At 40.8% G+C, this 27129-nt stretch overlaps 1 protein-coding gene across 1 annotated transcript in view; it reads right to left on the bottom strand.

The window, feature by feature from the left end:
- The window catches only part of atg2a (autophagy related 2A), a 66808-nt gene extending 46458 nt beyond the window's left edge, over positions 1–20350 (bottom strand). The window contains exons 1-7 of the mRNA XM_061930521.2: positions 19836–20350; positions 17914–18076; positions 15968–16117; positions 10697–10799; positions 6534–6678; positions 2338–2541; positions 2165–2264 (exon numbers count right to left, since the gene is read on the bottom strand). Coding sequence (XP_061786505.1) covers positions 2165–2264; positions 2338–2541; positions 6534–6678; positions 10697–10799; positions 15968–16117; positions 17914–18076; positions 19836–20006 — 1036 coding nt within the window. The 5' untranslated portion in view covers positions 20007–20350. The remainder of the gene's footprint in view (positions 1–2164; positions 2265–2337; positions 2542–6533; positions 6679–10696; positions 10800–15967; positions 16118–17913; positions 18077–19835) is intronic.
- Between the last annotated feature and the right edge of the window lie 6779 nt (positions 20351–27129).

Raw genomic sequence — 27129 nt, 5'->3', positions numbered from 1 at the left:
TCATTACAGCCACACTTTCTCCACACGGATTTGCCTTTTATTTATATATATATATATATATATATATATATATATATATATATATATATATATATATGTCTTAATAAGGTTATCCAAAAAATAGTGCTCGATACCGTAGTAGAGCGCAATATATGTATGTGTGGGAAAAAAATCACAAGACTATTTCATCTCTACAGGCCTGTTTCATGAGGGGGGGTACCCTCAATCGTCAGGAGATTGAGGGTACCCCCCCTCATGAAACAGGCCTGTAGAGATGAAATAGTCTTGTGATTTTTTTCCCCACACATACATATATATATATATATATATATATATATATATATATATATATATATATACATACACACAGTATATATATATATATACATACATACAGTATATATATATATATATATATATATATATATATATATATATATATATATATATATATATATATATATATATATATAAGGGCTGCAACAACTAATCGATTAAATCGATTAAAATCGATTATAAAAATAGTTGGAGATTAATTTAGTCATCGATTCGTTGGATCTATGCTATGCGCAGAGGCAATTTTTTTTTATAAATCTTTATTTATAAACTGCAACATGTACAAACAGCTGAGAAACAATAAGCAAAATAAGTATGGTGCCAGTATGTTTTTTTTCTTTTTCAATAAAATACTGGAAAGAATAGAAATGTAGTTTGTCTCTTTTATCAGATTATTAATCGATTAATCGAAGTAATAATCGACAGATTAATCGATTATCAAATTAATCGTTAGTTGCAGCCCTAATATATATATATATATATATATATATATATATATATATATATATATATATATATTTGATAACAGTAGAAGAGAAAGTCAAACAAATACAAATAGACGGAATAGAAATTGAAAGAGTAAATGAAACCAAATTTCTAGGTATAATGATTGATGATAAATTGAACTGGAAATCTCATGTAAAAAATATACAACATAAAGTAGCAAGAAACACGTCAATAATGAATAAAGCAAAACATGTTCTAGACAAAAAATCACTTCATATTCTCTACTGCTCACTAGTGTTACATATCTGAGTTATTGTGTAGAAATATGGGGAAATAACTACAAAAGTTCATTCATTAACGGTGTTACAAAAAAGATCATTTAGAATAATACATAATGTTGGATATAGAGAACATACAAACCCTTTATTTATTGAATCAAAAATACTGAAATTCCACGACATAGTGAATTTGCAAACATCTAAAATTATACACAAAGCAAACTATAACCTGCTACCCAAGAATATACAACAATTATTCTCAAAAAAAGAGGAGAAATATAATCTTAGAGAAAAATGTAATTTAAAACATGTGTATGCACGTACAACACTTAAGACCTTCAGTATATTAGTATGTGGACTTAAATGATGGAATGGATTAAGCAGAGCAATCAAACAATGTACTAATATGATCCACTTCAAGAAACTCTTCAGACTTCAAGTGTTTACAAAGTACAAAGAAGAAGAACCATGATAAACATTCTGAATTTATTTCATCCATCCATCCGTTCATTTTTTAAAAAATAATCTTACTCATCTCATCATATGAAATGTAACTTACTTCACCGAGTTGTATTTATTTATTTTTATTGTGATTACTTATGGAGTATATTGTGAATAAATTGAGAACAGGAAGTGAACAAAAGTTTTAGCAACTGCTATGTAAAAGAAAAGGGGTAGGATTAAATAAGCTCTGCTTCTTCCTACTCCTTTTCCAACATGCTGAAAAGAGAAACTGGAAATTGTGATGTATCATGTTGTATACTTGCATGTTCCAAATAAACTCAAACTTAACTCAACCTTCCGTTTAGCCATTATTGAGGACAGGGGTTTGCTGAAAGTTGACATCTGCCCTGAATGCTGATGAATAATGAAGCCAAGGCCCACTTGCGGTGCTGCAGTGAGATTGCGGGCTACCGTTGCATTGTGGGGAATGGAATTTTGGTGCGTGCAAAACAGGCCTGCGGGCCGCTTCTAATACTAATCAAATATCATCCCGGGGGCCATAGATCTTCACTTTGACACTTAAGGCTATAGAGGGTCACAGGGATATGCCAAATATGGTTCAGTATTGCACCAAACACCCAAAATGTAGTCGCCCATACCTGTTTCTATGCAAAGAGCTGCCATCAGGTCGGTCAGGTGGGTTATTTGAGCTGGAGAGAGCAACAGGTGGACACAGCCCACCTTCCCATCCAACTCCAACTGCTCACCACACAGCAGACGTGACAGAAGTTAATGACAATCTCCTCACACATTATAGGAAAAATAAACAAACCTTTGGTCCGGGAAGCATGTCATTCTGCTTGATCTTCACCGTGGTCTCGATGAAACCGGAGCAGCTTCCAATGAGCAGCGGCTGAGACACTGGGACCTCCAGGGGCTTTGCCTTGTCATGCTCCTGCTGATCCTCATCGTCGCTTTCCTCCTCATCGTCTTCGCTGGCAGCATCTGACTCCTTTTTTTCCTGCTCAGGAACTCCCTTCAATAGGAAAAAGAACAGGCATCTGGCTGGACGATTACGGCAACAATAATAATCACAACTATTTTAATTGATATTGTAGTCGCAGTTATTTAAATATTAGTATTTATTGTACCACCAAACTTTAAATATGGTTTTAAAAAACAAATGCAAATTAGTAACAAATAAACCACAACAAGTAAAATAATAATAGTGATAATAGTAAATAACTCACTGGTCATACAGCAATAGATGATATCTGTCTATTATCTGTATACCAGGGGTCGGCAACCCAAAATGCTGAAAGAGCCAAATTGGACCAAAAATACAAAAACAAATCTGTCTGGAGCCGCAAAAAATTAAAAGCCATATTACATACAGATGATACAGATAGTGTGTCATGAGATATAAATTGAATTAAGATTACTTCAAGGAAACTAAATGAGCTCAAATATATCTACAAATGAGGCATAATGATGCAATATGTACATATAGCTAGCCTAAATAGCATGTTAGCACCGATTAGCTTGCAATCATGCAGTGACCAAATATGTCTGATTAGCACTCCACACAAGTCAATAACATCAACAAAACTCACCTTTGTGGATTCATGCACAACGTTAAAAGAGTGGTGGACAAAATGAGACAGAAAAAGAAGTGGCATAAAACACGTCCTAGAAAGTCGGAGAAAGTTATACATGTAAACAAACTGCGGTGAGTTCAAGGACCGCCAAAATTAGTAGGACAAAACGGCGCTCGCCAAATACTGGAATCAGTGAAGCATGTTTAATATAAACAGTGTGTTTTATAACATTTAGGGAGGTTTGTGTCATGTTGTCCTCCTACAAAAAAAATTTAAAAAAAATGTCCCCTCAACTTTTCATACATTTTTGAAAAAGCTCCAGAGAGCCACTAGGGCGGAGCTAAAGAGCCGCATACGGCTATAGAGCCGCGGGTTGCCGACCCCTGGTCTATACTGACCCCTTCTATGTTAGTTACTTCTCTTTGTTTATAATGTCTATTTTCTGCTGGATCTACTCTCTATTTTATGCTGCAGCTGTTACATATACTGTAATATTGTACATGGTCATTGTTATATATTGCATATATGATATAAACATATAATATATCAGTATATATCATATACTGTACATATATTATGTAAATATTACGTATATACGTTATATTTTATATTGCTATATTTAGTCTATTTTATACCTGCATTGTCCTTTCCATCCTTACACTTTCCATCCTTTGTAACTGAGCTACTGTGTGGAACAATTTCCCTTGTGGATCATTAATGTTTGTTTAAGTCTAAGTCTAAGTCTAAATAACAATAGCGTTATACTAATAACGTTTTGTTTTTAATTCCGTTTGTTTATCTTTTACACTTATTTTGCCACCATACCATATTACTACAGAGTGTATGCTTTTTGTGTCAAATAAAATGTTTGTTAATTATATTGCAAAAATCCTCACATTTATTGCTGAAATACATCTTTGGACAATTTCGACTAGTATTTAAGGTCAAAGCTTGATCATTTTGCAAACGTATCAATAATTGCTCCGAGTACATTATAGTTTTGTAAGGAATTTTTTGGAAACCTTTATTTTGTTAGCGCAGTCAGACCGGATGTGGCGTACTGCACTATTATTGTGAAAAGGGGGATACTCTGCTGTGCTGTTCTGAGCTTGACGAGTAAAGAGGCGACTCGCTTGAGAAAAAAAAAAAAAAAAGAGAGCGAGCTGCGACTGCCGCCAGTTTGTACGTTCATCTTCCATCCATGATGTCGTTCACAACAACACAAGCAGATGAAATGTGCTGTGGGTTTATTGGTTCTTCTTGTTAGCTCTAGGTTTGTAGTTTAGTCGCTGTTTTAAGTGACCGTCTCCACATTATTTAGTTTAGAACAAGGCAATTTGGGGGATATATTATTTTATATTTTATGTTCCTTCGCCTCACAATGACAACATTCCACTTACATTTATGTCAATTTCTCTGAAATTCTGCATTCAACAGCAGATTCCCTTTTATTGGCCAATTATGTGACTCCATCCGCGGTTAGGTAAGCGTGGAAATCATGCGCCTTACTTTTTTATTGAGTTTAGTGATTATTGATCAGGCATTCTAGCGTTGTGACAAAAAGTAGCAACCACGGTGACACCCCAAAGTTCTACTAGATGTGCTTTTTTTCTCCACTCATTCGTTCCTCATCTGTTTGACCGTCACAACCTCTGGAATTTGCATGTACAATCCGGACCATTAATCGTTTTTCCCCGACAATTATATTTTCGTAATCATGAGAAGCCACGATCGAAATGTGATTAATTGTCCAGCCCTAATGTCAACAATGTAGGGCTGGGCGATATATGGAATATACTCAATATATCACGGGTTTGTCTCTGTGCGATATAGAAAATGACTATATGGTGATATTGGAGTATACGTTCTCACGCAGTTGCTTTTAGCTGCGGGCATTACACTACCGCTCGTCTCACTCTTTCTTGTCTCTCCTTCTCACAGAGACATAAAACAAGCGCACCTTCTTACATACGTCACATACTGTCACACGTGCAACGTCATACGCCCTTGCGGAGCAGAGAGGTAGCGGCATGGGTAACGTTAGCTGTGATGCTAGCGGAGTGGTGCGAGTGGTAATACGGGAGAAAGAAGGTGCGAATCTGGTAACAAATGAAGGAAGAAGAATTAATTCCCAAGAAAAACAGCACGGGGTCCATCGTCTGGCGGTGGTTTGGGTTCAAGCGGGAAGATGTTGAACAGACAACCGTAATATGTCAAGTATGCAGCAAAAGCGTTGCTACAAAAAGTAGCATTACTGCTAATTACCAAAATTACCATTACTGCTAAAACCTAGTGGTTAGAGTGTCCGCCCTGAGATCGGTAGGTTGTGAGTTCAAATCCCGGCCGAGTCATACCAAAGACTCTAAAAATGGGACCCATCACCTCCCTGCTTAGCACTCAGCATCAAGGGTTGGAATTGGGGGTTGAATCACCAAAAATGATTCCCGGGCGCGGCCACCACTGCTGCCCACTGCTCCCCTCACCTCCCAGGGGGTGAACAAGGGGATGGCTCAAATGCAGAGGACACATTTCAGCACACCTAGTGTGTGTGTGACAATCATTGGTACGTTAACTTTAACTTAATTTGTAGCATCATTTGAAAAGTCACCCGCTAGAGAATGAAGAGTGCTTGAAACTCCGCATGTCAACATCTTCGTTCGGTGTCACACCAACAAAATGCCGAAGCAACCATTTCCACATCAACACCGTATGAAAAAAATAGTCAACAACAGAAGGAGATAACGTCCGCAGGAACCTACCACATAGTGAAGGACATACACTATTCGATTTCCTATTATGCAGCTCATTTTTATTTGACACTTATTGAAATATCTTGTGTGACATCATGCACAAAAGTGCACTTTATTTGTTTTAAACTATTGTAGTGGCGTGCTGTACAAAAAGCGCACTTTAATTTAGTGTTGTTTTGACATGTCAACTTAGTGACATCATGCACAAAAGTGCACTAATAGCTTGTTTTAAAATGTTTTTGACAATCTTGCACTTTGTTTTGGAAATGACATGAATGTTTGTGCCACTGCTTAATAACTGTTTAATAAATACACTTTTGCTAAATTGACTTAGTTGTGATTTCCCTCTCTGCATGAAAGTTTAAAAGTAGCATATATTAATGCAGTATGAAGAAGAATGTTTTAATGTAGACACATAGAATCATCATACTGCTGTGATTATATGCATCAAGTGTTCATTCAAGGCTAAAGCAAAATATGGAGATATATATGGTGTATCGTGACATGGCCTAAAAATATCGAGATTTTAATAAAAGGCCATATCGCCCAGCACTACAACGATGATTATGTAGTTGCTGGTCTATTATGTGTAGTTTTAAACAAGAACAAACACCAATATTGTTATTAGATATGTCATACATATATGATGTTCTTTTGACATTAAGGAAGGTTGACGTCACCTGTGCCACGCCTATGCTGTCATAGAGAAGCCGGACAGCGCTGAGATGCAGGATCTTGTGCAGGAAGGCGGGCGGCTGATGGATGTCCACAGGCACAGTAGTCTGGCAGGCTGGGTCCCGCACCGCCTCGTCAAAGTACTCCAGCCTAGAGAACATCATTACAGTAAGCATTGGGATATTAAGAAACCTTGAGATGCAGTTTGTACACCTGTAAACGTAGAGAACATTTTACAATAGGTGTCTTGTGCACACAACAATCAATGTGTGTCCTAAAGCAGTCCTCATAATTGGTAACCTGGCAAAACCTCAGCTGTGTGTTCAATAGTCAACTCTGTTTATGTTCATCAGGGTTACAAGCAGGAGACTTTGGGTTGTACTTGTATAGCGCTTTTCTACCTTCAAGGTACTCAAAGCGCTTTGACACTACTTCCACATTTACCCATTCACACACACATTCACACACTGATGGAGGGAGCTGCCATGCAAGGCGCTAACCAGCACCCATCAGGAGCAAGGGTGAAGTGTCTTGCTCAGGACACAACGGACATGACGAGGTTGGTACTAGGTGGGGATTGAACCAGGGACCCTCGGGTCGCGCACGGCCATTCTTCCACTGCGCCACGCCGTCCCACTTTAATGATAGCACCCTCTAGTGCAGTGTTTTTCAACCACTGCGCCGTGGCACACTAGTGTGCCGTGAGATACAGTCTGGTGTGCCGTGGGAGATTATGTAATTTCACCTATTTGGGTTAAAAATATTTTTTGCAAACCAGTAATTATAGTCTGCAAATTAAGTGTTGTTGTTGAGTGTCGGTGCTGTCTAGAGCTCGGCAGTGTAACCGTGTAATACTCTTCCATATCAGTAGGTGGCAGCTGGTAGTTAATTGCTTTGTAGCTGTCGGAAACAGCGGGAGGCAGGGTGCAGGTCAAAAGGTATCTAATGCTTAAACCAAAATTAAACAAAAGGTGAGTGCCCCTAACAAAAGGCATTGAAGTTTAGGGAAGGCTATGCAGAACGAAACTAAGACTGAACTGGCTACTAAGTAAACAAAAACAGAATGCTGGACGACAGCAAAGACTTACTGTGGAGCAAAGACAGCGTCCACAATGTACATCCGAACATGACATGACAATCAACAATGTCCCCACAAAGAAGGATAAAAACAACTGAAATATTCTTGATTGCTAAAACAAAGTAGATGCGGGAAATATCGCTCAAATGAAGACATGAAACTGCTACAGGATATACCAAAAAAAGAGAAAAAGCCACCAAAATAGGAGCGCAACACAAGAACTAAAACACTACATACAGGAAAACAGCAAAAAAGTCCAAATAAATCAGGGTGTGATGTGACAGGTGGTGACAGTTAACCTACTTTGAGACAAGAGCTATAGTGATGCATGCTTGGTTATGGTTTAAAGCAGGGGTGCTCATTACGTCGATCGCGAGCTACCGGTCGATCTCGGAGAGTGTGTCAGTCGATCACCAGCCAGGCATTAAAAAAATAGTCCTAAAAATGAGCGATCATAAATCTTCACTACGACAACACTTTCGTCACTTGATTGACATTCACGGCACCCGAGGTTCTTCTGAGATGACGCTGACTGCTGCCAGCTCATTAAAATTACCGACTGGAAGGCGAGAAAAACTTTATTTCAACAGACTCTGGCGCCGTACCTGTCGTCAAAACCCCAAAGATCGACTGCACAGTTGCGCTAACAAAATAAGAGTCTCAGAAAGCTGGCGTGCACAAGCTAGCAAGCTACAGAGTTTGCCGACAATGTATTTCTTGTAAAGTGTATACAAAGGAGTACGGAAGCTGGACAAATAAGATGCCAAAAACCAACCACTTTCATGTGGTATTGGACAGAAAGGAGGACTTTTTTTCTCCTCCATTCGAAAATGCGGACGTTATCAGCACCACTGTCCAATCAATGCAAGTCATCAGAATCAGGTAATACACCAACTTATATTCTTGTCTTCATGAAAGAAAGGAATCTATATGTGTTAAACATGCTTGTATTATTTTTAAACACCTTTAACTTATTAACAATATTAACTATATGTGTTAAACATGCTTGTATTATCATTAAACACCTTTAACTTGTTAACAATATTAACTATATGTGTTAAACATGCTTGTATTATCTTTAAACACCTTTAATTTATTAACAATATTAACTATATGTGTTAAACATGCTTGCATTATCATTAAACACCTTTAACTTGTTAACAAAAACATATATTTCATAAATAAGTAAATATAAATTATATATATGAATGAGGTAGATCCCCACGACTTGATCAATTGAAAAGTAGCTCGCCTGCAGAAAAAGTGTGAGCACCCCTGGTTTAAAGTCATATCCAACAATTTCGACGACTTTTTACTGTCAACGGAGTTTAGTTTTTTAATGATTTCTGCTGGTGGTGTGCCTCCGCATTTTTTCAACGCAAAATATGTGCCTTGGCTCAAAAAAGGTTGAAAAACACTGCTGTAGTGGATGCCCCTGAATACACTCCAGGAGCCTAAAGAACTTGGAGTCAACATGACAGACAAACAACAGTTCAGAGTTAAAAAATAAATAAAAAAAAGTCATCGAAGATGACACTTTAATGATATTTAAGATGTTGATGAGAAAAATAGATTAATCGACCTCACTGTCTCTTCTTACAACCCATATTGTGTTGTAATGCAGTAGTTTTTCCAATGGATGACACTGTTGTACTGTTGATTCATTCCATCTCTGCAGACTGCTTGTAAAAAAGAGATGCACTTGCTGTATTACCTGAGTGTGCATGCCAGTCAATAAAAACTCCACCAAAGAACATATTGACCACATCTTAAGCGGAACACATTGTCTTCAAAAGTCTACTTTACGTCCCTGGTCAGTGACACAGGGGCGGATGTTGGACTGTTGAAACAGCCCTCATTAAACATTGCATGCCGAGACGAAAAGCAAACAATAGGCGGCGGTTACAAAACTGGATACATAATGACGAAGATATTACTGTTTCAGCTTCATCGTTCAGTTTATTTCTTAAATTGTTTCGCATCCTGATTGGGATTGCTTCTGCAGTGACAGCATTCAATGCCCAGGAAAGCACAGAGCATCCTGAAAGACTCATTCCACCCCGGGCACTGCCACCTAGAACTGCTACCCTCGGGCAGACGCTATAGGGTGCTAAAAGAGGGCACAAATAGACTAAAAAACAGTTTTTACCCAAGAGCCACAGTAGCATTAAACAGGCCTGAGTGAGCACAATGTGTCCGTCATGTCCTCATGTGTAATGTATTTTTATTTTTTCGGACTATAATGTGCAATAATATTATATGTGTATATGTATATATATGCATATGTATGGATATATGCATGTGTGTGGATATATACATATATATAGATACATATCTTCATTTTTATCTTTTTTTTACTATTTATATTACTAAATTATTGTGTATGCACCTTAGGGGATCTGCTCCAATTTCGTTGTTCTTTGAACCTGTTCACTGTAATAATGACAAATAAAACTCTATTCTATTCTATTCATTCAAAGAGTTTACGACCTGAAGTCACATTAAATCAGGGCTTGACTATTATTTTCTGAAAACTCTTTCCCGCGACTATAAATAGTATAATTTGTCTTTACAGTTTTTATAAGAAAAACTCTGCGTAACATCATATCTTTATTAACATTGAAGAAAACAAAGTTTATTAACATTGTTTTTTATTCTGTAACAAAAAAGATTTCAAGTGCATCAATTCATCTGGAAAAATTAAATTTATGAAAACTATTAGATACTGAAAAATAAAATAAATTAACTCAATGAATTCAAATTGATCAGCAATGTTAACTCAGGAGCACAATATATAAAACACTTTCAACAACAACAAAAAATAACTATTTGTGCTGATCTTTTTTTTTTAAATCAAAATGAGGAAGTCAGGATTAATTGCTCCAATGAGAACTTTTTCGAAGCACCATACTGACAAAGCATGTTCTCCGGGGTCACACGCGCGCACAGCAGGGGGCCCGCCCCACTATTTGAGAAGAACTGCATTAAACTGAATGTTGTTATGAACAACATTCAAAACGCCGGGCAGGTTTTCTAAAAGTGCCTCATCATCATGGCAAATGAAGATATGTGCTGTTGCTTGGATCTTACCGTTTGATGTGCACCTCTAAGGCAACGCCTGTTTCCAGGTCCGGGGGTTGGTGCTCGATGCGGACTATCGTGTCCAGGAGGGTGACTTTTATTCGACGAAGGACTGCACACACACACACACACACACACACACACAAGATGAACAGTAGTGTAAATACAAGGGGTGGAACCATTAATCAATATGTAGATTTATATTCTACGTGGCGGTATAGCTCGGTTGGTAGAGTGGCTGTGCTAGCAACTTGAGGATTCCAGGTTCGATCCCCGCTTCCGCCATCCTAGTCACTGCCATTGTGTCCTTGGGCAAGACACTTTACCCATCTGCTTCCAGTGCCCACCCACACTGGTTTAAATGTAACTTAGATATTGGGTTTCACTATGTAAAAGCGCTTTGAGTCACTAGAGAAAAGCGCTATATAAATATAATTCACTTCACTTCACATCCATCTGTGCTCGGCAAGTTTGCCTTTCGAAAGACAGGTATTGATCCAAAGTCGTTTTAAAAAGGGAATCGATTGATTTTATCGATACTAGGAAAAGGAAAACAGTGGATTTAAGAATGGCAGACTAGGGTTGTCTCGATACCAATATTTTGGTACCGGTACCAAAATATTCGATACTTTTCTAAATAAAGGGCACCACAAAAATATCATTATTGGCTTTATTTTACCAAAATATCTTAGGGTACATAAAGCATATGTTTATTATTGTAATTTAGTCCTTAAATAAAATAGTGAACATACTAGACAACTTGTCTTTTAGTAGTAAGTAAAGAAACAAAGACTCCTAATTAGTCTGCTGACGTATGCAGTAACATATTGTGTCATTTATTTACCTATTATTTTGTCTACATTATTAAGGACAAATTGTAAAAAAAAATATTATTTATATACTTGTTCATTTACTGTTAATATCTGCTTATTTTCTGTTTTAACATGTTCTTCTGTTAAAATGTAATGGAATTACATCCCGGGTTGCGACCAGGAATGCAGCCGCCTTCTGTGTGACCCACCAGAGGGCTAGCTCCACAGAAGAGGTGTACATGACTGCAGCAGCACTGCTCCAGAAGCTGGATATCACCCGTAGGGCCAGATGGACAGAAGTCGTCGGATCAATCGACTTCACCCATTCTAGTCGCAAGGCGTGGCAGACCATCAACCAGCTCACAGGCAGAAATACAAAACCCCAACAGCTGCCCAGTCACAGTAAATGCCATTGCATCCCACCTCCTGAAGAACGGCCGCTTCCCGGATGCTGACAAAGTCTTTGCCCGACTGATATTGCGTGAGGTGTCTGGCATCTCGGGAGCGGCCAGTGTCGATTCCAACCTCTCGGGAGAATTCACAGCAGAGGAACTCAGTGAGGCTTAACTGAATAATTTTGGATCGTATCGTTCTCAACAAATAATATCGTCCATGAATGGTATCAGCAACCACACATTTCATGTCGAACCGTTGTCAAACCGAATCGTTACACTGCTAGTAAATACCGTGTGTCATTAATGTACACAACTCACTTTACAGCAACCATCTTTATTGCAGAAACTTGGATGTACTTTAGAGTAGTCAGTGTACAACTTTTATAGCAGCATAGGTTGACTAAAAACGAGTCAACTATTAGCTGTTAGAGTCGTGTATGGCCAACTCGGTTTTAGGCGGTCTCCTCAATGATTGGTCAAAAGGCACTCAGGGTGAAATTACTGCTACAAACATTGAACTGATACCGTATGTTTGCGACACTTTCTAGTTAAGTTTTTGACGTGTAAAAACGCCCTGTTGTGCAACATGCGAGAATTTTTTACATCGCTTTACCCACAACCCGGAAAGAAGACAAGTATGGGAAGTGAAGGTTTGCCATCAATACCGCAGAGCCAGCGATTATAACGTCGTGTGCGAGGTAAACACACCACACAACATCTGTGTTTTGTTCAGGAGAGAACACACAGAAGCTAATACAAACAATGACAGAAAATTAACAATTTAAAGAGATAGCTTGACAAAAAACGGACTCTTTGAATCTCAGTAAAACTAAAATAATGCTATTTGATATGTGTATATATTCGAAGAAAGTCAAATAAAATACAAATAGACGGACATTGAAAAGACTAAAATAAACTAAATTTTGAGTGTAATAACGGATGATAAAGTCAACTGGAAATCTAATGAAAAATAAAGTGGCAAGAAATACGTCAATAATGAATAAAGCAAAATATGTTGTGGACCAAAAATCCCTCCATATTCTTTACTGCTCACCAGTGTGACAAATCTGACTTATTGTGCAGAAATATGCAGAAGTACACTTATTCAGTCAGCACGTTACAAAAAAGAAAGAGGAGTTGTAACTAGAGATGTCCGATATGCGTTAAAATGTACTATCGGAAATTATCGGTATCGGTTTTTTTTATTATCGGTATCGTTTTTTTGTTTTTGTTTTTTTTATTAAATCAACATAAAAAACACAAGATACACTTACAATTAGTGCACCAGCCCAAAAAAACTCCCTCCCTCATTTACACTCATTCACACAAAAGGGTTGTTTCTTTCTGTTATTAATATTCTGGTTCCTACATTATATATCAATATATATCAATACAGTCTGCAAGGGATACAGTCCGTAAGCACACATGATTGTGCGTGCTGCTGGTCCACTAATAGTACTAACCTTTAACAGTTAATTTTACAAATTTTCATTAATTACTAGTTTCTATGTAACTGTTTTTATATTGTTTTACTTTCTTTTTTATTCAAGAAAATGTTTTTAATTTATTTATCTTGTTTTATTTTCTAAATTTTTTTTTAAAGTACCTTATCTTCACTATACCTGGTTGTCCAAATTAGGCATAATAATGTGTTAATTCCACGACTGTATATATCGGTTGATATCGGTATCAGTAATTAAAGAGTTGGACAATATCGGAATATCGGATATGGTCAAAAAGCCATTATCGGACATCCCTAGTTGTAACAATACATAATTATTGATACATAGAGTGATTACAAATACACCACAGTTGACCTACTTCACACAAAAGTTACGACTTCTCCGTGATTGTTGGTTTAAAGCTAATGAAGATTTTGCCAAAATGAGGGTAATAAGTAATTTTTTTGCCCATTCTGTTTATTTTGTATGTTTACCATGCGTGTTGAAGTGCCTGCTGGTCACTAAACACTGCAGGAATGTAGCAGCCGCAAAATTATACTTTGACAAAATAAAAGCATGTTTTATTGTAAGTCTATGAGCTGGAGTATTTTAACAACTATATATATTATTATTATTATAATACTATATTATTTTGAAAATGTAATTTTGTTTATAAATTAAATGCCAACTGTTGTGTTCCCTAATTTTTCAGTGTACATGGATGAAGGTGTGTGTTGCTGAGCCCGACTTGGAAATTATCTGGACTGGACCTGGTTTTAAAAACCCTTTAAACAAGTCTAATTTCATTGACAACATGGTCTGGTGAAGATAAGGTCCTTCTTTAAAAAATAAAATAAAATAAGATAAATAAATAAAAAACATTTTCTTGGATAAAAAATAAAGTAAAACAATATAAAAACAATTACATTAAAAATAGTAATGAATGAAAATGTTAGTGGACCAGCAGCACACACAATCATGTGTGCTTCAGGGACTGTGTCCCTTGCAGACTGTGTTGTCTATGTTGTGGAAACCAGAATATTTGTAGCAGAAAGAAACAACCCCTTTTGTGTGGATGAGTGTGAAGGGTGGAGGAAATTTTTTTGGGTTGATACATTCGAAAGTGTATCTTGTTTTTTGTATGTTAATTTAATAAAAAATAAAAAAAAATAAAAAAATAAAGCTATATATAGACGTTTCATTTTGGTTTATTTTGTCAGAAAAACTAACGTCAAAAACGACAGCAACTGCATGCATGCGGACACGGCCGCACATGTCCTTGGTAGCAAACATGGCGCCTGTTGTTCAGTTGGCCATGCAAGCTGCACACTGACCACTCCTAAGTATAGCCATGTTTAACTTCTGTGCTGGATAATCTTTAATTGAAGGGGAGGACCCACTTTTGTGAGACACCATTAGGGTTGCAAAATTCCAGGAATATTCAAAGTTCGAAACTTTCCATGGGAATTAACGGGAATTAATGGGAATGAACATTGAATGCAACATGCTAGATCTTGCAGCATGATTATTAGCTAAAACAACCCGATTTAATGCAAATTCAGTAAAATTTCAACCCTGCACTGTGCATTCCTCCATTCCATGTGCAGTGCATTCTTCCATCACATGCACAGATAATTCCCAGCATGCTACACACTAAAGCAGGGCTATTGAGGCCACACTAGTATTTCAACCAAAGGACTTCATCCAGTCAGGTAAGTGTTGATATCACTGGGGTAAATATATTTCATCTATGGTATTTAAGTTTAATAGAGGTGTAATTGCTTGTTACTGTATGACTGTAGACTACTCCAGCAGACTTCCACTCAAGCTAGCTAGCTGTTCCTGTACTTGTTAAATGATTTTGGGGCCAATATCTCTAGCTAGCTAGGTTTATGTACCACCACAGTCTCATAATGAACCGAAAATATTTCTCTGTTAGCCGTGATGCTAATTTTCTCTATGTTAAATCCGATTCATTTATGCTAACAACGTTAGCGATCCGAATTTACCTTTTTTGTGATCTGTAAAGTTCAACTAGCAAATACTAAATCAAAACGTGTAGTTTCCTCTGCCTTCTGTTCTGCTAGCCATTCTGTTGTCATACAAGAATGTAGGTTATAGTTTGATTTAGCATGCTGATTGAGTGTTAATTTATTCATCTAGCCTATTTCTATTCATTTGTCCATCAGTCAAATATTTTTAAAGACTACTCCAATTGTTCAGCTGACTATTTATATCTGTGTGTGGCATTGCATTAGTGTTTTACAAGAATAAATAAATACAAACAGAATAATGTCACGTACACCATCTGATGTGTGGAGACATTTCACCCCAACCAATGTAGGCGGAAAGGCTGTGTACATTTGCGAATACTGTGCAAAGAGCTACGTCAAAAATGCCACAAAGATGCAGCAGCATATAGACAAGTGCCCAATAATATATCATTATTGTAATCCCCCATTAATTCCCATATATTCCCATTAATTCCCATGGACGGTGTCCAACTTTGAATAATCAAAAAATTGTCAATATTTCCAAACTTTCGGAGCTTAATTTACCTTTACTTGCCAACTTTCCACCCCTTTGCAACCCTGGACACCATACATGTGCACAGGCGCTCCTGAAACTCACCCGTCTCAATGGTCTGTGCAAACATCTCAAGCCCCTCCAGCGGGGCCGGCGGCTCCTCGGACGCCTCCGGGGGGTCTTTCAGGCACTCCTGAGCCAGCTGCATGCTGGAGGTCATGCTGGTCGACCAGCCTTGGGAATCCCAGCCCCCGCCTGCATGCAAACAAAACCACATGGCAGTGAACACTGGCTCAGTGTCTTTTACAGTAGCGCACAGCTGTTGACCTTAAAACAGACCTGGGCAAATTAAGGCTACATGCAGCCCGTCAAGCTTTTCAATCTGGCCCGCCGAACATTCCCAAATATTTTTTTTTGGATCTCTAAGATGGAAACTGTAGCTGCCATTATGTTGTGCAGTGATGTTTTCAAATGACCGCAAGTCTTGAACTATACAAAGTATTTCAATGGTTGAAATCTGCGCTTTTGCATGATATACTAGTTACTATGGTAATGTAATTAGTTACTATAGTAATGTAATTAGTTACTATGGTAATCTAAGTCACAGCAGCTCAGACCAGGCACCAAGCAGTGTGGGTAGGGAGCGTTTCCACAGAGTGTTTCCAGAAATGCGGGTGTCAGGGACAGACGCGGAAGTAGATTTTTATTACAAAGTTCTAAAGCTTAGTGATATATCAGATATATCAGATTGTAGGTGGGTTGTTTTTTTTACCCTTCGCGTTCATATTTCGCTGTTTGTTGCATTTTTGCTTGATTGTAAAATATGTCATATGTTGTCAATATTCTGTGTTTTATCGTTCATAGTGAATATTGTCAATCCCACATTTACAATTCCGGTTCGCCATACACCCGGCCAGCTCCGTAGAGCTTTTAGCTACCGCCTCTTTCTTCAGGATGTCCACGTACATTAGCGCAGGACGTCCTCGCAATCAATGCCCGTGCGTTGGTTCCCATAGGACCAGGCTGCTGGCCGGGAGCTCCCGATTGTCTGTGGCAGTGGCCACAGTGGTGTTACCTTCTTACTGAGCCTCGGCAGTTGCCCGTACAGGTCCTTGTTGGTGATGTGGATGTTCTGGTCCACATTCAGAACACCTCGTATCATTTTGGTGTAGCACCCATCTAGGGACTTCTGCAGGGTGGGTGTCAGGATCCAGCTTTCGCAGCCATACAGGAGGACAGACTCCACAGTGGCGTGGAATAGACTCAGCTTTATGTGTCGGGGGAGATTTGAGCACCACACTCTTGACATATCGTTCAGGGCCCTCCACGCTAGTGCCTTCCTGACCTTAAGGTCTTGTTCTGTGGAGTTCATCCAGGAACCCAAGTACTTGAAATCATTGACCTCTCGCAGAGCGTTGCCTCCTGATGTTGTTATTGGCGGGTGGTCCATGTGTAGGTTATAGGTGATTACCTCAGTCTTCTTTGCGTTCAGTCTGAGGTAAACCCTGGCACATTCCACCTCCACTCTGTTCAGGAGTTCCTGTGCCTGCTCCACGCGATCAGCCAACAGGCAGATGTCATCTGCGTAGTCTAGGTCTGCCAGGGCTACAGCAGGGGTTCTTCTAGACCTTCTTGGTGTAATTGTGAAGCCAAGCTCCTGCTCCCGCCCGTTGATGGTTTTCCTGAGCGTGTAGAATGTTGTCTGAAACACACTGACATTCACACACTAGGGCCAATTTAGTGTTGCCAATCAACCTATCCCCAGGTGCATGTCTTTGGAGGTGGAAGGAAGCCGGAGTACCCGGAGAGAACCCATGCAGTCACGGGGAGAACATGCAAACTACACACAGAAAGATCCCAAGCCCGGGATTGAACTCAGGACTACTCAGGGCCTTTGTATTGTCAGACATTATTGTGAGGTTTTGTATTAGTGTTCCTAAAAACAGATAAACCGGCCCCAGACACATTTTTCCTTTAAATTTGGTCCCCCGAGTCTAAATAATTGCCCAGGCCTGCCTTAGAATGTACTGAAGACTTGAAAGGCAACTTACCAGTACGGTACTTGGGCCTGCATGTTATCTGGAGACCCGACACTTCTAAGGTGCAGTGATCAGTCAGCAGAGCCTGCCAGGGGATGGTCACTGTGATGCTGCTCACAAAGCCCTCCACGATCTCCAGTGGAGCCCCCAGAGACTCCAGAAGCTCATTGACAGCCTAGTAAAGAGATTATTTGTGACATATTAAATGACTCATTTCCACAGAAAAAAGGGATGTGCTGGAGGCCAAGTCTCATTGAAAGCTGATGGAGGACAGATAAACAAGAGTGATGAGCATACTTGCCAACCCTCCCGATTTTCCCGGGAGAGTCCCGAATTTCAGTGCCCCTCCCGAAAATCTCCCGGGGCAACCATTCTCACGAATTTCTCCCGATTTCCACCCGGACAACAATATTGGGGGCGTGCCTTTAGCGTCCTCTCTCACCTGAAACCTTCACCCTTTAACGGCCGCATGCTGTCCTCAGTCACGACCGCTTTTCCTCCATATAAACAGCGTGCCCAGTCACATAACATCTATGGCTTTTGGAACTCAGTGCATACACAAGGTGCACACACAACAACCAACCTGGATTCGGTAAGAGATTCGATAAGAAATCGGTTCGATAAGAGAATTCGCTAATGGCATCGACATCGATAATTTCTTAACGAACATCATCCCTATCCTCCTTCTTTTATTTATATATATATATATATATATATATATATATATATATATATATATATATATATATATATATATATATATATATATATATATATATATTTATAAAATAAAATAAATACTTGAATTTTCAGTGAATTACAGCTATAAACTATATTGCCAAAAGTATTTGGCCACTTGCCTTTACCCACATATGAACTTGAAGTGCCATCCCATGGAATTGTCCAAAACGTTTTGGTATCCTGGAGCATTCAAAGTTCCTTTCACTGGAACTAATGGGCCAAGCCCAACTCCTGAAAAACCAACCCCACACCATAATTCCTCCTCCACCAAATTTCACACTCGGCACAATGCAGTCCAAAATGTAGCGTTCTCCTGGTGACCTCCAAACCCAGACTGGTCCATCAGATTGCCAGATGGAAAAGCGTGATTCATCAGTCCAGAGAAGGCGTTGCCACTGTTCTAGAGTCCAGTGGCAACGTGTTTTACACCACTGCATCCCACGCTTTGCATTGGACTTGGTGATGTATGGCTGCTCGGCCGTGGAAACCCGTTCCATGAAGCTCTCTGCGTACTGTACGTGGGCTAATTGGAAGGTCACATGACGTTTGGAGCTCTGTAGCAACTGACTGTACGCTTCAACATCCCCTGTCAGTTTACGTGGCCTACCACTTGGTGGCTGAGTTGCTGTTGCTCCCAAACTCTTTACTTCTCTTATAATAAAGTTGACTTTGGAATATTTAGGAGCAAGGAAATTTCAGGACTGGATTTGTTGCACAGGTGGCATCCTATGACAGTTCCACGCTGGAAATCACTGAAAGCGGCCCATTCTTTCACAGATGTTTGTAGAAACAGTCTCCATGCCTAAGTGCTTGATTTTATACACTGGGCCAAGTGATTAGGACACCTGATTCTCAAATACTTTTGGCAGTATAGTGTGTGTATATATATATATATATATATATATATATATATATATATATATATATATATATATATATACACACACATATATACATATATATATATATACACACACACACCCCACCCGGCCTCTTGAATATCTCCCTAATTCTGAGGTCTCAAGGTTGGCAAGTATGGTGATGAGGCTTCCCAGAAGAATGTTTCCTAGAAGCAATGCGAGCTGATGACGTTGGAGGAGATTGTTGTTGCAGTGCAGCGCGGTTGCGAAAGAGCCCGAGCTGGACAACACACTAACCCCGCCATGGTGGCCCTGACAAGAAGAAAGACTCACCCACACATCCAGGTTGATGTCCTTGATGACACCGCTGCCATTGTACAGGTCCAAGCCCAGCTGCTCCAGGCTCAGGCGCTCCTGCAAGAAGTGGCCGAGGTAGTGCTGCAGGAGGTACCGACAGGCCCGCTTCTTGATGGAGCCCGACCAGGGGAAGAGCCAGCGAGACATGGGGCCAGCGAGAGCGGGGAGAGGGAGCGATGAGAACCAGGAGTCCGGCGACAGTACACTGCATAACAGGCGAAGGCAGAGCGGGCTACAGGCAGGAATGAGCCACGGCTAGTTAGTTAGCTGCTGGGGGCTAAGGAAGGGGCCAACCCTAACTCCACTTCTCTCGGACTGGACATAAAAAGTCGGAAAAATATATTCCCCCCGTGTGAGCGACGAAACTTCCCCGCTCGCTAGTGCCGCCGTCTGTCGCCGTCTCGGCCCATACTTTCGGCTGGTTCGTGTCGAAACGGAGCGGCAGGTCCTGGTGGCTGGTGTCTTTCTCTTGTTCCAGGGTTGTTTATTGTTATCATACGCCAACTGACGCTATGGCCACTACGTCTTACGCCGTGCGTCATCGTGACGCGACCCCGGAAACAGGAAGTGTGGACCAACACGCGACGCCATCTTTGTAAGGGCACCATTTGTAGATAGATAGATGGACAGACAGATAGATAGATAGTTTATTATAGTTATAGTTTATTATTTCTTTGGTGAGTGGTCAACAAAATAAACAAACAGTTTTACATAAACAAACAGTTGTACATTCATAAATTGAAAATGTTGCTGACCGAAAGGGTTTGGGCCAGTGGTTCTCTACCGAACCCCACCAGTTTCATATGCGCATTCACCGAACCCTCCTTTTTTCTCAGATTCAAGACAAAGTTATTATATGTTTTTGGTAACACTTTAGTATGGGGAACATATTCTAAGTAACAAAGACTTAATTTAGAGTTTTTTGGACACAAGGGGAACATATTTAAGTAACAAAGACTTAATTTAGAGTTATTTGGTTTGGGTTAGGGTTAGGGTTAGAAGGTTAGGGTTATAATAAGGCCATGCCGAATAAGGCATTAATACGTTCTTAATGATGACTAGTTAAGAGCCAATATGTTACTAATTTGCATGTTAATAAGCAACTAATTAATGGTGAATATGTTCCCCATACTAAAGTGTTACCATGTTTTATTACTGGTGCACAAAATGAACCGTGCATGAACATCACCTTGTTCAAAGAACAAAACCAACACAGTGCATAAACTCACAACAAATTACACACCTGCAAATCAGTCTGATTTCTGCTGTTGTCGTATCCGTAATATGCCGATAGGGAGAAGTTTTTATTTACACGATGAGTCGGGTGTGTTTTGACCTCCGCCGAACCCCTGAGAGTTCAGGTGCTGCTGAAGACCAAACTCAGGGAGGCCAAGGAGAACTACAGGAGGAAGCTGGAAGGTAAGCTGAAGGACAACAACATGAAGGCGGTTTGGAGAGGTATGCAGACCATCACCGGCCTCAAACCATCAGGGGGTAGGGGGGTGGACGGAGACAAAAAGAGGGCCAATGGGCGAAACCAGTTCTTTAACAGGTTTGACACAGTGGCTACGACAAGCTCCTGCCCCACCCGAGACATGCCAGCCGGCCCCCTGACAACTTCAGCGAACCAATCCATCCCCCCTCCCCTCCTCACAGCCCCCCAACTCCAATGACTACCTCCCCCCACTTAACACCTCACCCTCAGCTTGATGACCCCCCTCCCCCAACCACCTGAGACCCCCCCAGTGTGTCTGTCTGCAGAACAGGTGAATGCACAGCTAAATAAGTTACACACAGGCAAGGCCGCTGGTCCTGACGGTGTGAGCCCCAGGGTGCTCAAAGCCTGCGCCCCACAGCTGTGTGGTGTGCTCCAGCACATCTTCAACATGAGCCTTAGGCTGCAGAAAGTCCCCACACTATGGAAAACCTCATGCGTGGTCCCCATCCCCAAGTGCACGCGACCCAGCACGTCGAAGGACTACAGGCCGGTGGCTCTAACCTCCCATATCATGAAGACCATGGAGAGGTTGGTCCTGGAACAACTCCACCCTACAGTCAAGCCCCACCTGGACCCACTCCAATTCGCCTACCAGCCCCGACTGGGAGTGGAGGACGCAGTCATCTACCTGCTGAACTGAGCCCACACCACCTAGAGCAGGTGGGTAAAGTGTCTTGCCCAAGGACACAACGGCAGTGACTAGGATGGCGGAAGCGGGGATCGAACCTGGAACCCTCAAGTTGCTGGCACGGCCACCCTACCGCCCCAATCTGCACAGTGTTTACTGTGTGTAGACTTTTGTTAAATGTGTGAAAATTTAAAATTTAGTGTGTAAGCAATTGGAAAAAAACTGCAATCCTATGATCAATGTTCATTACAAAAGTAAATGTGGGATATAAATAATGGGAGTATAATTGTTTGTATATAGTATATTATTGGTACAAATGTTTCACCAACACGTGTACAGGGATATGTCACATGTCTTTACTGTGTATATATTTGAACAGTGTTTATGTTGTGTAAATACAATTTTATATTTCTAGGAAGCTCATCTTGTATTTGAGATTGTTTACACCATGATGTCAAACTCTGGCCCGCGGGCCAAAATTGGCCCGCCGTGTAATTTCACTTGGCCCTTGAGGCGATATCAAATTAACACTAGAGCTGGCCCGCCGATTATATACAGCGGCGGTGCCACGGTAACACCGCATTCAGCGCTAATTCTCATACTTGCCAACCCTCCCGGGAGACTCCCAAATTTCAGTGCCCCTCCCGAAAATCGTCACGTCCGCTTTTCATCCAGTCCAACGAGTGCTGGCCCAGTCACATTATATGTGCGACTTCTGCACGCACCCACAAGTGAATGCAAACGCATACTTGATCAACAGCGATACAGGTCACACTGAGGGTGGTCGTATAAACAACTTTAACACTGTTAGAAATATACGCCACACTCTGAACCCACACCAAACAAGAATGACAAACACATTTCGGGAGAACATCCGCACCGTAACACAACATAAACACAACAGAACAAATACCCAGAACCCTTTGCAGCACTAACTCTTCCGGGACGCTACAAAATACACCCCCGCTACCACCAAACCCCCCCTCCACACACAGACCTTGTAGCGTCCCGGAAGAGTTAGTGCTGCAAAGTGTTCTGGGTATTTGTTCTGTTGTGTTTATGTTGTGTTACGGTGCGGATGTTCTCCCGAAATGTGTTTGTCATTCTTGTTTGGTGTGGGTTCACAGTGTGGCGTATATTTCTAACAGTGTTAAAGTTGTTTATACGGCCACCCTCAGTTTTACCTGTATCGCTGTTGATCAAGTATGTGTGCGTACAGAAGTCGCATATATCTTGTGACTGGGCCGGCACGTTGTTAGAATGGATGAAAAGCAGACGTGACGACAGCTCGTAGAGTACGTTAAAGGCAGTGCCTTTAAGGCACACCCCCAAGACTGTGGTCCGGGTGGACTACGAGATATGACTGATGAACACCTTTGTTCGATAATGAAGGTTGCCTCAGCTCAAAGCATGAGCCCCGACATTAATGAACTAGCATCCAAGAAAAGATGGCAGGTATCTGGCTTAGGCACATCAGATTAGATCAGTGTGTTGCAAACTGAGCAGTTTAAAGTCCTGAATGGTTGTTTTATTCATTGTTAGTTTATTTTCAAGTTTATTAGCCTGTAGAAAAAGCTAATGTTGATATTTACCTCAGAAGGCTGCAAATAGAAAATAGGCATTCAATTTTTATTTAAAAATTGTATTTGATATGCCATTGATATTTTTTAATTATTATTATTATTTGAAACTCGATTTTGCATTTCACTATAAAGTTATATAAGCCTTGCTTGTTCAATATTCAATGCAAAACTTGTTTGGGTCTCTATTAAAAGGTTAATTTGTTCAACCTTGGCCTGTGGCTTTGTTCAGTTTTAAATTTTGGCCCACTCTGTATTTGAGTTTGACACCGCTGGTTTATAGGGTTAGGGGAAATAAGTGCTCAACTTCAGCCTAAACCCTTTTGGTCTGTGACAATGTCAATTTATGAATGTACAACTGTTTATTTATGTAAAACTGTTTGTTTATTTTGTTGACCACTGACCGAATAATAAACTAAAATCAATCCAATCAACTTTATCTATATAGCACATTTAAACAACAAAAATGTTTCCAAAGTGCTGCAAAAATTATTCAGATTCAAATACTATCCTTAGCTTCACAAATGACTAAATAAAAACAAAATATAAAACAGATATAAAAACAGTATAAAAATAAAAATGATTAAAAACGACTTTAAAGGATAAAACCAATTGAAACAATAAATAGAAATAAACAATTAAAAACACAGAGGATCACACAACTCACGTAGTTGTCAAGTGCAGGTGGTGACGAATCCCAAGATGCAGAGATGGCAGGTTTGGTGCAGGAAAACATAATTTAATGTCCAACATTCAGGAAATACACAAAGCAGGAACCAAGAACAGGCAAACTGGAAACAGGAACCAGCAAACAGGAAACGAGGAACTAGAAGACAGCTAGCTGCAAACAGGATACAGCAAACAGTCCACAGCAAACAATACTACAGCACTGACTGGAGGGCGAGGCAGGTCTAAATAGAGGCCTGATTGGCAATTGCCACCAGGTGTGCCAGACTGCCACTCAGGGACAGCTGAGGGAAAACAGCACTCAGGGAGACAAGCAGGAAACTGAACCAAAATTAGACCGCTGACAGGAAATAAAACACAGAGGAAAAACTCAAACTAAAACATAACCAAACTGTCAGTGACAAGCCTGCATTAGCCCCCCTTCCGATAACAGATACCAGACGTTCTAGAAAAAACAAAAAAGTCCGAAGTCACGGGAGGGCAGAGGGAGCACAAGGCGGTGGGCCGCCAGGCCAAGTGTCGGGGAAGAGTCAGGTGGCGACGGCGAGTTGAACGCCGCCGCAATTGGCAGTCACCCATGGAACGACCACATCCGTGGCCGACGAGAGGTCCGCATGCTGGTGCCTAATGGCCGCCCACGCGTCAGGCCGGCTGGAGGTCGCGGAGGCGACGATGCTGGAGACGCCGTGGCACAGCCCGCCAGGGAAGAGGAAGACGTCTGCCGGCCTGGGCGGAGCCAGAGGAGCAGGCGGCTTGTCTGCCGGTCTGGGAGGGCCCACCGGAGTTGATGGCGCCGTCTGCTGGCCCACCGAAGAGGATGGCGCCGTCTGCTGTCCCACCGAAGAGGATGGCACCGTCTGTTGCAGATCCACTGGGGTGAGAAGAAGCTGTGCCTCCCCAGCTGCACAGCTACTCGTAGCCCCCCACCCTCAAGGGACGGATCCAAGACGTCCCCAAAGAGGCCCACAGACGACAGGGATGGGTGGGAGGGAGCTTGAAAAGAGGCAAAACTTTTCCTCGATTCGGCCATCAGCGCCAAGATCCTGTCAAGCCTCTCCGCCGGGTTCATGTTTGGCTGGAGTATTCTGTCAAGTGCAGGTGGTGACGAACCCCAAGATGCAGAGATGGCAGGCTTGGTGCAGGAAAACATAATTTAATGTCCAAAATTCAGGAAAAACACAAACCAGGAACCAGGAACAGGAAACTAGGAACTAGAAGACAGCAAGCTGCAAACAGCTATCAGCATACAGGATACAGCAAACAATACTCTAGCACTGACTAGAGGGCGAGGCATGTCTAAATAGTGGCCTGATTGGCAATTGCCACCAGGTGTGCCAGACTGCCAATCAGGAACAGGTGAGGGAAAACAGCGCTCAGGAAAACAAGCAGGAAACTGAACCAAAATAAGAGCGCTGACAGGAAATAAAACACAAACACAGAAGAAAAACTAAAACATAACCAAGCTGTCAGAAACAAGCCTGACAGTGGTGTTAAAAGCCAGAGAATAAAAGTGTGTCTTAAGACGAGACTTAAAACACTCCACTGGGGGAGCGGTTCGAACATGGAGGGGCAGAGCGTTCCAGAGCTTAAAATAAATAAAAAATAAGAAAAACGGTAATATTGTCGATTATATGAAAGATGTGATGTGTATATTGCATCTTAAAAATGTACTGCATTGTTATTGCTGTTTATTGCACTGTTTTTTGTTGCAGTTTTATTTCAGTATTATTATTGCTTGTCATCCTAGTACTATGAAGCCACACTGTTGTAACACGGGGCTTGGCATTGTCTTGCTGAAATAAGCAGGGGCGTCCATGATAACGTTGCTTGGATGGCAACATATGTTGCTCCAAAACCTGTATGTACCTTTCAGCATTAATGGTGCCTTCACAGATGTGTAAGTTACCCATGCCTTGGGCACTAATACACCCCCATACCAAAACAGATGATGGCTTTTGAACTTTGCACCTAGAACAATCCGGATGATTTTTTTCCTCTTTGGTCCGGAGGACACAACGTCCACTGTTACCAAAAACAATTTGAAATGTGGACTTGTCAGACCACAGAACACTTTTACACTTTGGATAAGTCCATCTTAGTTGAGCTAGGGCCCAGCGAAGCCGGCAGCGTTTCTGGGTGTTGTTGATAAATGGCTTTGGCTTTGCATAGTAGAGTTTTAACTTGCACTTACAGATGTAGCGACCAACTGTAGTTACTGACAGTGGGTTTCTGAAGTGTTCCTGAGCCCATGTGGTGATATCCTTTTCACACTGATGTCGCTTTTTGATGCAGTACCGCCTGAGGGATCGAAGGTCCGTGATATCATGGCTTACGTCCAGTGATTTCTCCAGATTCTCTGAACCTTTTGATGATATTACGGCGCGTAGATGGTGAAATCCCTAAATTCCTTGCAATAGCTGGTTGAGAAATGTTGTTCTTAAACAATTTGCTCAGGCATTTGTCGACAAAGTGGCGACCCTCGCCCCCGTCCTTGTTTGTGAACGACTGAGCATTTCACGGAAGCTGCTTTTATACCCAATCATGGCACCCACCTGTTCCCAATTAGCCTGTTCACCTGTGGGATGTTCCAAATAAGTCCTCAACTTTCTCAGTCTTTTTTGCCACTTGTGCCAGCTTTTTTGAAACACGTTTGCAGGCATCAAACTCCAAATGAGCTAATATTTGCAAAAAATAACAAAATTTACCAGTTTGAAGGTTAAGTATCTTGTCTTTGCAGTCTATTCAATTGAATATAAGTGGAAAAGGATTTGCAAATCATTGTATTCTCTTTTTATTTACCATTTACACAACGTGACAACTTCACTGCTTTTGGGGTTTGTAAACAATTGTCTATGCAGCCACGATCAAGGCTCCTTT

This window comes from Nerophis lumbriciformis, linkage group LG36 (genome assembly GCF_033978685.3).
Source record: "Nerophis lumbriciformis linkage group LG36, RoL_Nlum_v2.1, whole genome shotgun sequence".
Taxonomy (NCBI): Eukaryota; Metazoa; Chordata; class Actinopteri; order Syngnathiformes; family Syngnathidae; genus Nerophis; species Nerophis lumbriciformis.
The sequence above is the reverse complement of the archived record's forward strand: the minus strand, read 5'-3'. Positions and strand labels throughout refer to the sequence as shown.